At 39.3% G+C, this 13,333-nt stretch overlaps 1 protein-coding gene across 3 annotated transcripts in view; it reads left to right on the forward strand.

Moving 5' to 3' along the window:
• The window catches only part of Rnf144b (ring finger protein 144B), a 158,683-nt gene that overhangs the window by 119,461 nt on the left and 25,889 nt on the right, over positions 1 to 13,333 (forward strand). For all 3 annotated transcript variants that reach the window (XM_046453431.2, XM_046453430.2, XM_046453429.2), the window contains exon 4: positions 8,373 to 8,433. In XM_046453431.2, coding sequence (XP_046309387.1) covers positions 8,373 to 8,433 — 61 coding nt within the window. The remainder of the gene's footprint in view (positions 1 to 8,372; positions 8,434 to 13,333) is intronic.

Consider the following 13,333-nt stretch of genomic DNA (forward strand, 5'->3'; position numbering starts at 1 on the left):
TTATACAGGCAACACATAGACTTTGCTGGTTAAAAATATTTCTTCGTAAAGCGGGTTCCCTTTGTCTTGTCTGCCATTTATATTATGGTATATGATTCCTCATTATTTATTGTCTTATAAAAGGTGCTTAAGTGTGACATCTCTCCACCTTGAAAGGACACTAGGAATTGAAGCTCTTTGCTCTGCATGCTTTCCTGCCCAGGTCTAGTTACCCTCCTTGGCTTTAATCCCTTGCCTGCCTTCCAAATTGGCTCTGCGTCTTCGTATTTCTCTCTCAGGAGTAAGCCTACTAGTGAAGCATTTAATGTCCAGTTCAAACCCTGTTCATGCAGGAAACAGTAGAAAATGGCAGCTTCCTCGCCATGCCTTCCCTCTCCATGTCCTGCAAGCTGCTGAGAGATAGTGACTCAGGACGACTTGTGGCCAGAGGTGAACCCTGTGGGAGCCAGAGAAAAGTAAAACTTTCCTTCATTGCATCATCGGGTATTTTCAGCTGTTGCTCTGCAGGGCTTTTCCAATGTACTTTATCCAAGAACCTTGTCCAACATGGAATTTTGAAGGCAGGACACAGATTGTCTGTTCTGATAGCAGTACTTCAAGCAGAGCTCTTGCTTGAAGTTAGCAGCCCTGTTAAAAAAAGGCAGCATCCGATTTAAGCAGTTTCCTTACTGTGTCATGCAAGTAGCACACCCTGTCTTGCTGGAGAGCCTGGGCGGTGTGAAGTCAGAGTGGCGAGTACTTAACCTGTCTGAATGGTGCCTACCGTTCTGTGGCCTGAGAAATTGAACTCCTTCCAACTGCCAGCTGGCCTGGAGGGCAGGAAGAGCTTCTCGCTCACCAATCCCCCTCCCAGTCCTGGGGCCCTGAGCAACCAGCCTGCCTTTTACTGCTCCCGCCACCGCCTGCACCGGAGGAAGGGTGGAGACAGCTGCCCTTGCCAAGAACAGGCTTAGGATTTCTATAGAAAGGGATTTAGAAGGTGGCACTCTGGAGGCCCGAGGAGGGGGAGGAGTGGAGAGCTAAGGAACTGGAAGCTACATTTGCAAAATAAGTAGTTTTTTCTTAGAATGCACATTTATTTAGGGTGACTGAAAAGGCTGCGAGGGTTACAGGATCCAAGTGTCCCCCCAAGACCCCCAGCATGGCCTGCCCTGGCTAGCCACCTTTGGTTCTCCTTCCTCCTGTTATCATGGTGGGAAGCTGGAGCAGGGGCCGGGGAGGAGCCAGGTGAGCGAGAATATTCCTGTTACTGTGGTTTGAGGATCTGAATGTAGGAAGGAATCGAGTTTGTCTAGAATAACCTTTATGGCATGTCGTGAGACATGTCGGCCAAAGAAAAGTTCAACTTTGGGGGTGGCAGGAGACAAAGGAATCTGCCAAACCAGAGTTCAGGGACATTTGTTGAGAATCCCAGCTAAATATTTTCAAGAACATATGTAAGACTCCATTTTGAGATGTATTTAAAACTGCATGTAAGTGGAGAATAAGGTTTCTAAGATTCTTCGAAAACTAAAGGCAGATACTCTATAGGAACACTCAGCAGGACAGGCTGAGTGTGTCCCGTGGAGCTACAGTGTGTCCCGTAGGTGAGTGGAGGGGGAGAGCAGGAGGTGGTGGGGACCAGTGATGCTGGGTGACATGATACTCGTGATACTCGGGGCTTCTGCTGACCATATGAAGCAGCAGGGGGCTGTGCCGATCCCTGGCCCTGGACTCCAGTTCTCTCCTGTCTTTCCCTCCGCAGTGGGCTTGGCACCCTCTTTCCAATCATGGTCTCATTTCTAGTATTAGGTGAGTTTTATTCGGGTGAATGTGCCGTTTTTCTTCTATGTTAGGAGGAACAGTTTTTATTTCCTGGGTTGAGATAGGACATATTCCTAGTTTCTGCCCTAGTGTGTTAGACACTGGCGTCTAAGGCAAGTCCCCAGATGCACCTTTATCATGGTCTACGTTCAACTTGGTGTTTTTTTTGTTTTGTTTTTAACCTTTTAAAAGCAACTGTAGCAGAAGAATAATTTAAAGGGCCAAAGCTAAGGAACATCTTGGCTTCTTTCACCTTCTGTCTTGACTTTACATACTCTGGTGAGCAGTGTTTCCCTAGCCTATCCCTAACTTCTGTTTTAATCATTTCATCCCCTTAACTGAGAATTGGTGTCCACCCCTAAAAAGTAACATACATTTCTTCTGGGGTCATGCACTGCTTTCAGCTCCACTGCACCTGAGGAGAGCAGGCTCCACTGTCTGTCCCCCTTTCCCTCCCTCTTCTTTTCGTGTGTGTGTGTGTGTGTGTGTGTGTGTATGTTGCAGTAGGTGGTGTTCATTCAGAGGTTATGGTTGTAGTTAATAACACTAATAAGGAAGGGTGTGTCTTGCTTCTCATTTCTTCCCAGTTGCAGCTGTTAGAGATACCAGTCAGCGTATGTCTAGTGGTTACAGCGCACAGACACACACACACACACACCTGTGCAGACCTACACTGTCTCCACAGATTATGGTCTGCTCTGAGTGGAATGAAGAAGCAGAAACTCAGCCAAGTAGAGACTGGGTGTTTAATAAAATGTCCCCAGGTCAATTTTTACCAGGAAAATTTAAACAAAACAGAACAAAAAACCCCCACCAACAAAGAATACAGGCAGTTAGAAGCTTTTTGTTGTTACTATCCTGATAGTATTGCCCTTGTTTAATTAAAATGAATCTGAAGTTATTTTATCTTTGAATTAAAGTTTTTTTTTCTTTTTGGAAGAATTTATAGGATCATGATGATAAGGTGAAATGTTTTCTACACTTGGATAAGGGAGAGAAATTTGTTTAACAGTTATATCAGCACAAATTTCAAAAGAGTAGCAAAAATAATTTTAAATCAAATTAAGACCTTTTAGTAGTTGATCTGAGGGAAGTGGTCTCTTGATAGCTCAGAAGATACTTCTCTTTGTTACTTCTGCTAAAATACAGGTCTGGTTAGTAATGGATTAGAATACACTGAATAAAATAAGTATCAGTAAAGCATATAATGACTTAAAAATGAACAAGCAAATAAACGGAGAAGAGGCAGCTGATTCCAGTGGAATCTTTTAAAATTGATAAGTTAAATTTTATTTATTATTAAATTATTTATTTATTCTAATTTGTTCCACATGATGGCAGAATGCAATTCATTTCATATTACACATATAGAGCACAATTGTTCAAGTCACTGATTGTACACAAGGTATTTTCACAGCATTCATGTCTTCATATATGACCTAGGGTAATGATGTCTAACTCATTCCACCATCATTCCTACCCCTTTGCCCCCTCCCTTCCCCTCTCGCCCCTTTGCCCTATCTAAAGTTACTCTATTCCTCCCATGTCCCCCACCATTGCCACTATGCGTCTGCATCCTCATATCAAAGAAAACATTCGGTCTTTGGTTTGGGGGGATTGGCTTGCTTCACTTAGCATTATATTCTCCAACTTCATCCATTTACCTGCAAATGTCTTGATTTTATTCTCTTTTAATGCTGAGTAATGTTCCATTGTGTATGTATACCAAAGTTTTTCTATCCATTCATCTACTGAAGGGCATCTAGGTTAGTTCCATAATTTAGCTATTGTGAATTGCGCTGCTATAAACATTGATGTGGCTGTGTCCCTGTAGGATGATGTTTTTAAGTCCTTTGGGTATAAACCAAGGAGTGGGATATCTGGGTCAAATGGTGATTCCATTCCAATAAGTTAAATTTATTTTTAACTGGTGCCGTAGCATACCAGACTTTTTTGCTCCTATCTAACCCAACAGCAGAATTCTAATCACCAAATATTGAATGAATGGTGGAAACTGAAAAATCATCATTAAGCAAATATTACATTAACATTTTGGGGGAAGAATAAATTGCCACTAGAAACTAAAATTAGCGGGTGAACTTGTGATGAGAAACAGAATTTGAATCAAGTATCCCCCCGCAGTAAATTATTATTATAATTTCTTGTTGCCTCAGCATCCATTGTGAATACAAGTTGGACTTTCTCATACCAGAAAGAAGGCTTAGTCACCCTGACACAATAGGATTCTAGCTCTACATCTCCTCTCAGTTCCTCAATGTGGTCCTTCCAGAAATCTCCTGTATACAGCTTCCTCCTGATAACCACCTCCCTGTGGGACAGCTAGATGCAGCCTATTTGAATAGCCATAGTGGTGCACCACTGCACCCAGCTCTGCCTGCTTTCTTTAAATCCACCAGTCAAAACTCTTCATGTGAATCCTGTTTTGATAATGCCCTGGCCCCAGTGAAGGTGTCTTCCCATGGGTCCCTCTCTCTCCCTGTCCTCTGTGTGTATCTTCCCATCATGCTTGTGTCCCCCACCACCCAGGACCTATAAGTAATAAACTATCTCCATCTCTGTCCTTGTATCTTAAAGATCTTAAGTTAAAACACCCCCTACAGGATACTTATGAATTACAAAGGGTGGAGAAACCTGGCCTCAACCTAGTTAGGATGTTGACATCACAGTCCTGAACCATGTCCTCATGTGCCTCCTGATGGCTCCAAGATCATACTTGGCATTCTTGTAAAAATACACAACTCCTTTAATCATGAGAAAGCATCAGACAAGTCCAAATGGAAGAATATCATACAAATAACTGACCTGGGCTTTTCGGACATGTCAGGTCTTCATAAACTAAGGAGGTGTCACAGAAGGCAAGGGAGATACTGCACCTAGGTACAAGGATTGGATCCTGGACTGAAAAAAGACGTTACTGGGCCTGCTGATGATTTAATTGTACATATCAATGTAAATTTTATTGTTTCCGTAGGTATGGTTATATAAGGTGTGCTCTCTAGGGGAAGTTGGAATGACATTTAGGTACTCTACAAATTTTGCAACTTTTTATGAATCTAAAATTATTTCAAAATAAAAAGTTAAAAAAAAAAGATGTTCTAGTGTGATTTTGGATGATTTGGTCTTTCTTTGTTGGTAGAGACAGGATAAGGGTATACTATAAGACACTTTTTTTTTTTTTTTTTGGTGGTGCTGGGGATTGAACTCAGGGCCTTTTTGCGTGCAAGCCAAGCACCCTACCAATCGAGCTATATCTCCATTCCTACAAGACACTTCTTTGTAATCTTATTTATTATTATCTTATTTATTATTCTCTAGTCTTATCTAGTCTGATTTTTTGAGGGTATTTGTGAATACCCTCAAAAAATTGATTCTAACCCTTTACCTGCAGCCCGATTGAGTCTTCAATATCATTCTAATAGGGTTATTTCAACCTTATAATTGTAGAAATGGAGACTTTGAATAATAGCTTCAAATGGCAGTGGAACTATGAATTCAATACTTTGCATCATCTGCTATCTTTAAATAGCTCCAGCTTTTCCTTATCTAAAGCCACAAGTGTGATAGAAGTATTTTAGAAAATTAGTCCTAATCTGAAAAATCCAACTGATGACAAGATCCCGGTATAAATTCTTTCTCCATCCTGTGTGTGGGCAATTTCAGTTCCTTAAGCACAACCCCTGTCTCTTTGGCATGGCCAGGCATCATGCAGTGCTTTGCCCATAGCAGACCATCACCTAGCTATGGAGAAGATGCAAGTTTACACAACAGAGAGAAGGGTGTGTTCTGGGCATTACCATTATTCCCAAAGGATAAAATAGTGAGCCATGGTAGAAATAACTTTTCATGATCACAGATTGTAATGGAAAATTTGATTTACCTTATTAAGGTTTTATTCCATATGAACCTTTGAGTTAGGAAATAATAAAGGAGATTCAAAGTAGAGGAAGAGGCCAAAAAATTAAAGATGTATGACTTTCCCATTGGCAGTAATAAGAACTTTGATGAAATTTATGTTTGTAAACATTCATTCCTACTGTTGGTGATTTTTTTACTGCATTAATTTCTATTGTTTTTCTCATTGGCATTTCATTTGTGTCTGAAACATTTTTTTAGTTAGCTTTTTCACTGCTGTGACTAAATAATCCAACAAGAACAATTGTGGAGGAGGAAAAGTTTATTTGAAGGCTTACAGTTTCAGAGGTCTCAGCCCATAGAGAGCTGGCTCCATTCCTCGGGGCTCTAGGTCAGCAGAACATCATGGCGGAACAGTGGAGCAGAGGGAAGCGGCTCATGTGATGATCAGGAAGCAGAGCAAGGTCTCCACTTGCCAGATACAAAATATGTACCCCAAAGGCACACCCCCAATGGCCCACTTCCTCCAGCCATACCTTATCCGCCTTCAGCTACCACTCAGTCCCATGAGTTGATTAATTCACTAATAGGGTTAAGACTGTCATAGACCAATGCTCTCTCCTCTAAACCTTCTTGTATTGTCTCACACATGAGCCTTTGGGGGACACCTCACAGTCAAACTATATAAAATATCTTCAATTTGCCTGTGTCTCATAAACTGCATTTGACCCAACTGTTATCTAAGTTGCTCATCATTGAAAAATGAAAATTTTTAGGGGTTGACTTTGAAGGACTTAAGGAAGTTCTTTACCAGTTCACAAACTACTTTAGATGGAGGTGAGTGGGGAATAGGACTGTCTATAGAATCAATGGCTTCAAATAGCTGAGGCTTGTTGATCATGGAATGTGACAGAGGTCTCTTGGACCCAGATGATATCATCCTCAAAACAACTTGGTACAAAAGTTAAAGTCAGTAGCAATTGGTTCTTTATACAAAGATCAATGACAAAGTCAGAAAGTGGACTCCAATTCTTTAGTGTCTCCTGCCATTTCACTTACTGCACCTTCTATCTCCAATTCCAAGTTTTATTTGAGAACTTTCATCTTTCAGGAAGGATTTTTGGGTGGTATTATAACAAATGAACAAAGGTGGTTTTCAACATAATGAAAGTCCAATTAAAAAGAACTGTGACAAAATAGATATCACATAAAATTCACCCTAACATTTTTACAAGAATTACTAAGGAGTGTTTGTTTAAGGTACCAAATGGGAATATACCATACTTTGTCCCCAGTTGGAGAAAGAAAAATTAGAAAAATAATGTTCATAATTAATTAAATTTGTTTTACCCTACTTCACTTGGAATAGTGGAGATAGAACTGAGTTGTGGTTCTTCACACGTTTTAATTAAAAACTTAGTTTGTTCATTTGCAAAATAAACAAATTGAAATTATTTTTGTGAGGGGAATGATTAGATTTCTAATACATTTCTAAATGTATTATATGTTTTTAGATGTAATTTTAGCTGCATTATCTTATTCTGGTTTTCTCAAAGCTGACTTCCTTTAGTTAGTTGAAAGAATTTCCATCCAGATACATTTTATATCAAAAACACTTATAAAAATGTGTGTGCATACATGGCATGTATGTGTGTATATGTGCATGTGTATGTATATGTATATATTTGTGTATAATTTAGAGGAATCATCAAGACTGTCCTGTATTGCTGATGTCTGGAAGGCTAATAGCAAATTCTTTTATTTTCTCAGCTATAAATCTTTTAAGAAACGTTAGTATACTTGTATCTTGACTTCAATGGAATTAATATTTTTAGAATGCCACTCTAAGAGTGGTTAGCTTTTCCTGCATAGGCCTTTGAAATACAATTTAAAATAATTAATCTGAAATGTCACTTGGTTAGGTATGAATCATTGTTCACTGTACATCTGAAATGGAAATAGATGTCTAGCCATAAGCAGTACCTTAGGCATTTCTTTGTCTCCAGGGTCTGGGATGTCAGTGTGTGGTGACTAAGGGCTCCATGAGTGATTTTTGTCAGGAATAATTTTTTGTTGTTGTTTGGAAGATACTGTTTCCTAGGTGACAAATGCTGTTTTTATAATTCCTGAGGCACTGTCAACCTGACCTTAGCTTTTAAGGGTCCAAAGCTAGAACCAGTATTTTTTTTTTTTTTTTAAAGGTACATTATGGTTCTACATAATGGTGGGGATTCACTGTGACGTACTCATACATGTACATAACATGGTTGGATCCATTTCCTTCCCCCAGTACCTTCCCCTTCCCCTCCCCCTCCCGTTTCCTCAGCACCACTGGTCTAAAACTATAATCTTTTTGAATTTTTGTAACTGAATGTAGAAAGAAAGCAGCATCATTCATATATATAGACAAATAATTTGGGAAGTCCAAATAAATTTTGGTTGTCTGCTCTTAGTTATGCTGCTAGTTCATTTCATAATTGAAGCCTTGACAGTGTGTCCTAGCTGTGCTAGGAGACAAGGATTATTTGAGAATTGCTGCAGGTGTTTCTGCGTGAACAGTGTCGAGAAAAAGAAGTTTGCAAACACTGGTACAGGGAGAAAATCGTAGGCAAAGCCAGGAAGAGAAATCATAAATGGCTGCTAACTCCAGGGCCTGCAGTGATTCAATCTCACCTCTCCCATATCTCTGTTTTCAGATTGCCTGTTTGGTACCTGTGGATCAGTTTCAGCTTTATCAGAGGTTAAAATTTGAACGAGGTATGCATTCTTCTCCTTATCCTGATGGGGAATGTAGCTTTCCATTGTGTCGGTTTTTTTTAACGCCCTCCACTGTGGAAGATTAAAGCTGCCAACGGCTCCAAAAGGAGAAAACTGTAATTGCAACATAAAATCTCAACTCTCAGCCACAGTCAGGGGAGAACAAATGCAGATGAGCAGAAAATAGAACTTTCCGTATGTTGGTTGTTTTGTATTTTCAATTTGGCTTATGTGAGAAAGGTGTTGCAAAAGTTGAATCATTTCATAACAGTGGTAATACAAGTGAAGCAACTCTCAAGATGGATTGTATCACCAGTTTCCTGCTCTCAGAGATCACTTCAGAACACTAGTCAGCCCAGACCTTTTTTTTTTTTTGGTACCAAGGATTGAATGGGGGTCGGGGCGGGGCTTAACCATGGAGCTACATTTCCAGCCCATTTGTATATTTTATTTCGAGACAGGGTCTCAGAAGTTGCTTAGGGCCTCACTAAATTGTTGAGGCTGATCTTGAATTTTCAATCCTCCTGCCTTAGCCTCCTGAGTTGCTGGAATACAGGTGTGTACCACCACGCCCAGCCAGCCCAAACATTTTTATCGCTCCTTTTTTTTTTTTTTAATTTGTAAATTTTGAGTAGATAATATATATACAAAGTAAAACACTAAAACAACATTACAGTACTGAAATATACTGAAAAATAGGTCTTCCCACCCATGCTGTTAATAAAATAATGTACAGTCTTTAACCTATGATTAAAAGAACATATAGACATACATTTTAAATTTCTTTTTTTTTAATTTTATTTATTTATTTATTTATTTATTTATTATTGTTGGTTGTTCAAAACATTGCATAGTTCTTGATATATCATCTTTCACACTTTGCTTCAAGTGGGTTATGAGCTCCCATTTTTAGCCCATATACAGATTGCAGAATCACATCCCCTCTTTATCGCTCCTTATAACAGTCATTGGTTATTCTTTTGATACTACTTTTGTAATCATAGTGAAACTGAGAGAGTTTGGTTGTGTCTTCCTAACACAATTTACAATATTGGACTAATTTTCTTTCATATATTTGGGTCTGGGGTAATTTATACAGGGTTTTTTTTTTTTTTTTTTTTTTTTTACTTATATGGCCTCATTTTATTGGTACGAATTCTATTTTTGCTCCTTTTGGCCTCTGATAGGTATTTTTTAGGAGCCCATTCCCTTTGCTACACCCTAAAATAGTCTTGAACTAAAGGGCCTATTTTTTTTTTTAAGAGAGAAAGAGAGAGAGAGAGAGAGAGAGAGAATTTTAATATTTATTTTTAGGTATCGGCAGACACAACATCTTTGTTGGTATGTGGTGCTGAGGATCAAACCTGGGCCGCTCGAATGCCAGGCAAGCGCGCTACCACTTGAGCCACATCCCCAGCCCAAGGGCCTATTTTTTAGTATCTGAGAATTTGGAGAAAAATTGTTTCTCTCAGCACTCACAGGACTGGTATGGTTTCACAGAGTATATAAAAAAATTTCTGTAATCTAGTATGAATAGAAGTTTTCTGATTCTAACTTTTTAATCAGTATTAATAAAATCTAGAGATGGGGGTGGGGGAAAATGTACATGTATCTGTCATTTGCAATTGGTTTGATCAACACAATTACTTTTATCTCATTCAATTTTTATAACTATCTTGCAGGTAATTCTTTTTATGCTTTACTAGTGCATTATAGTTCTATGCAATAGTTGGGTTCATTTGGACAGAATCGTCCATGCATGGAATTCACTCCACTCCACTTTCCCCTTCCTCCCTCCTCCTGTTCCCTTTCTTCTATTCTGCTGGTCTTCCTTCAACTCGTTTATTTATTTATTTTTAATTGGTGCTTTACAGATACGTATAAAGGTGGAATTCATTACGGTATATTTATACATGGAAGATAATTCTTGCAGGAGGAGGAGAAAGAAAACCAGACAGTGTGAAGAGGGCTATTGAAGGAAGACTTGCAGGGGATACTGGGAAGATGGCATTCACTGCCTTGGACCAAGATCTGGCTTGGTCTTAGGGACTGAGAACACTGGGTTATTTATTTATTTATTTATTTTTAGCAAGCTAATAACAGATGTATCTCTGTGGGTGGATCACTTAACTCATATAGCTGATACATTAAAGCTGAATTTACAAAAAAAATATATTAAACTAGATTGTTTGAAGTTCAGCCAGCATGGCAGGTACATTATTACTATAAAGAGTCAGTGGGAAGCCAGGAAACAGAACTTTGTTGCACATGAAATCCAAACAAGAATGAATTGAAGGTTTAAGGGACTAAGCTGTCCCATGGGTCTATGTGGATTCTGAGTTCACCGGAGCAATTACCACTGGGTGTAGTTTGTACCCCCACACGTTCTGATCAGATTGAGCATTGTTACCCCAGATACTTACTTTTTGGGTATGACAGTTGAGGATCATAAGGTCCTCAAATGTGTGCCCTACTACTCTCCCACTTGCTTGTTCTGTGGATGACTGTGGGGGGTGGTAGGTGCCACTGAAGCACCTACCATCAGAGACCCCCTTGTCGTATTTGTAACATATAAGCTTCTCCAGCCTCCACCCCCCACACAATTGATCTTCTCTTCCTGTCAGAAAGATTTTTATACAGGATATCAGCAAAAACTTCTACAGAGGGCATTGTGGTTTGTTTTTGTTTTAGTCAGCTTTTTCGCTGCTGTGAATAAAGAACCCACCCAGAACAACTGTAAGGAGGAAATGTTTATAGGGGCTCATGGTTTCAGAGGTCTGAGTCCATAGAAGGCTGGCTCCATTCTTCAGGGCTTGAGGTGAGGCAAAACATCATGGCCGAAGAATGTGGTGGAGCACATATCATGAGCAGAAAGCAGAGAGAGAGAGACCCTCCAGGTACAAAATATATACCCCACAGTCACGCCCCCAGTGAACCACTTCCTCCAGCCACACCCACCTGCCCACAGTTACCACTGAGCCCCATCAGGGATTGATTCACTGATTAGATCAAGGCTATAGTCCAATCACTTCTCTTCCAAACCTTCTTGCATCGGCTCACACGTGAGCTTTTAGGGGATAGCACATCTAAAGCATAACAGGTTTATAGCTTCCTCTTTTTTATAAATGCCAGGTTTGCAAAATAAAGAAAAAAATATCTCCTCTGTGTAGTCTAAAAAATGGAACAAAAAGCCCTTGTCATGTAAACCTTCAAACCCCTCCTCCTACTAGGTATAAAGTTCAAAGAATTTCCAGACTTGTGGTCCAGCGAACTTTTAGGCGATAACTCCTCTGGACCCTGCAGTCAATAAGCCTTCTTCCTGAAAATTCCTTGGGCATCGAGCCTTACCTGTCCTACCTCTCCATGATGTGAGGGCTCCTACCTGCAGAAGGGCTAGAGTTGGGCTGGATTTTCTGGCTGCTCCTTCGTGGTGAGACGGGACTTTGCAGCCTCTCAGTTGTCTCTGGGACCTGGTGTGGTCTGTTTGTAGCAGTCGCTCTCCTCTCCCACGACCACCCACTGCCTCAGCAGTCCACAGCAGGCCTTATTCCTGATTGTTTACATATGAGGGGACTTGTTTATTAGCTCAGATGCCTTTTTTTGTAATTAGACAAACTCTAAGAATACCTGGAATTAAAACTTTCTGTGGTTTGTTCTCACTGAAGAGTGTAAAGTTTTGATTGATTTAAAAAATACTGGCTAAGACCTGAATACAGTTACTCATCAGCTTCTCTGCTTACGGGCAGGGTACTTAAAATTACTTCTACACCTTAGTTTCCTCATCTGGTTTCCTGATCTCTGGTGGGTGGATTACGTAACTCATATAGCTGATACATTAAAGCTGAGTTTACAAAAAAATATCTTAAACTAGATGGTTTGAAGTTCAGCCAGCATGATAGTTACATTTTTACTCTATAAAGATTCAGTGGGAAGCCAGGAAACAGAATGTTGTTGCACATGAAATCGAAACAAGAATGAATTGTAGGTTTAATGGATGAAGCTGTCCCATAGGTGTATGCTGAATTAATATTCTATTGTATGTTTATACCACATTTTGTTTATCCATTTATTCATTGATAGACAATGGAGTTATTTCTACCTTTGGCTATTGTGAATCATACTATTATAAACATTGGTGGATAAGTATCTGCTCTAGTTCCTATTTTCAAATCTTTTGGGTATTACCTAGGAATGAAAATGTTGAATTATATGGTAATTCTGTGTTTAGTTTTTGAGGAACTACCAAACTGTAAAACCATACAAATATAACTTTAATATAAGCGTGCTATTTTAAAGTATTAAAGTATGGAAAATTTGACTCAACACTTCATTTTATAATAAAAGGAAATTGAGACCCAGAAACATTGTACTCTTAGATGATTTTAGAAGTCATTTTGTAATCACGTAATAATTCATTATCACCCATTACAAATAATTACTATTGGAAAATAGGAATTCCAAGTAAGAATACATTTAATATAATGAACAGCTACATATGAAATTCACTTGATGGGATAATCTTTATCTAAATTATATACCTAACTTTTACCTAATAGATTTCCTGTCAATCTCCAATTCAGCCCCCCTCCCCTTTTTTTGAGGTATTGCATTTTATTTATTTATTTTTATTTGTTCTACTTAGTTGTACATGACAACAAAATACATTTCAATTCATCGTACACAAATGGAGCACAACATTTTAATTCTCTGGTTGTACACAGTGTAGAGATGCACCATTTGTGCAATCATATATGTACCTAGGGTAATGATGTCCATCTCATTCCACCATCTTTCCTACCCTCATAACCCCTTCCCACCCTATCCTTTGCCCAATCCAAAGTTCCTCCATTCTTCCCTTGCCCCCCACTCCATCATAGATCAGCATCCACTAGTCAGAGAA

This window comes from Marmota monax, unplaced genomic scaffold (assembly GCF_021218885.2).
Source record: "Marmota monax isolate L192 unplaced genomic scaffold, Marmota_monax_Labrador192_F-V1.1 WCK01_AAM20220418_F8-fsc00029, whole genome shotgun sequence".
Taxonomy (NCBI): Eukaryota; Metazoa; Chordata; class Mammalia; order Rodentia; family Sciuridae; genus Marmota; species Marmota monax.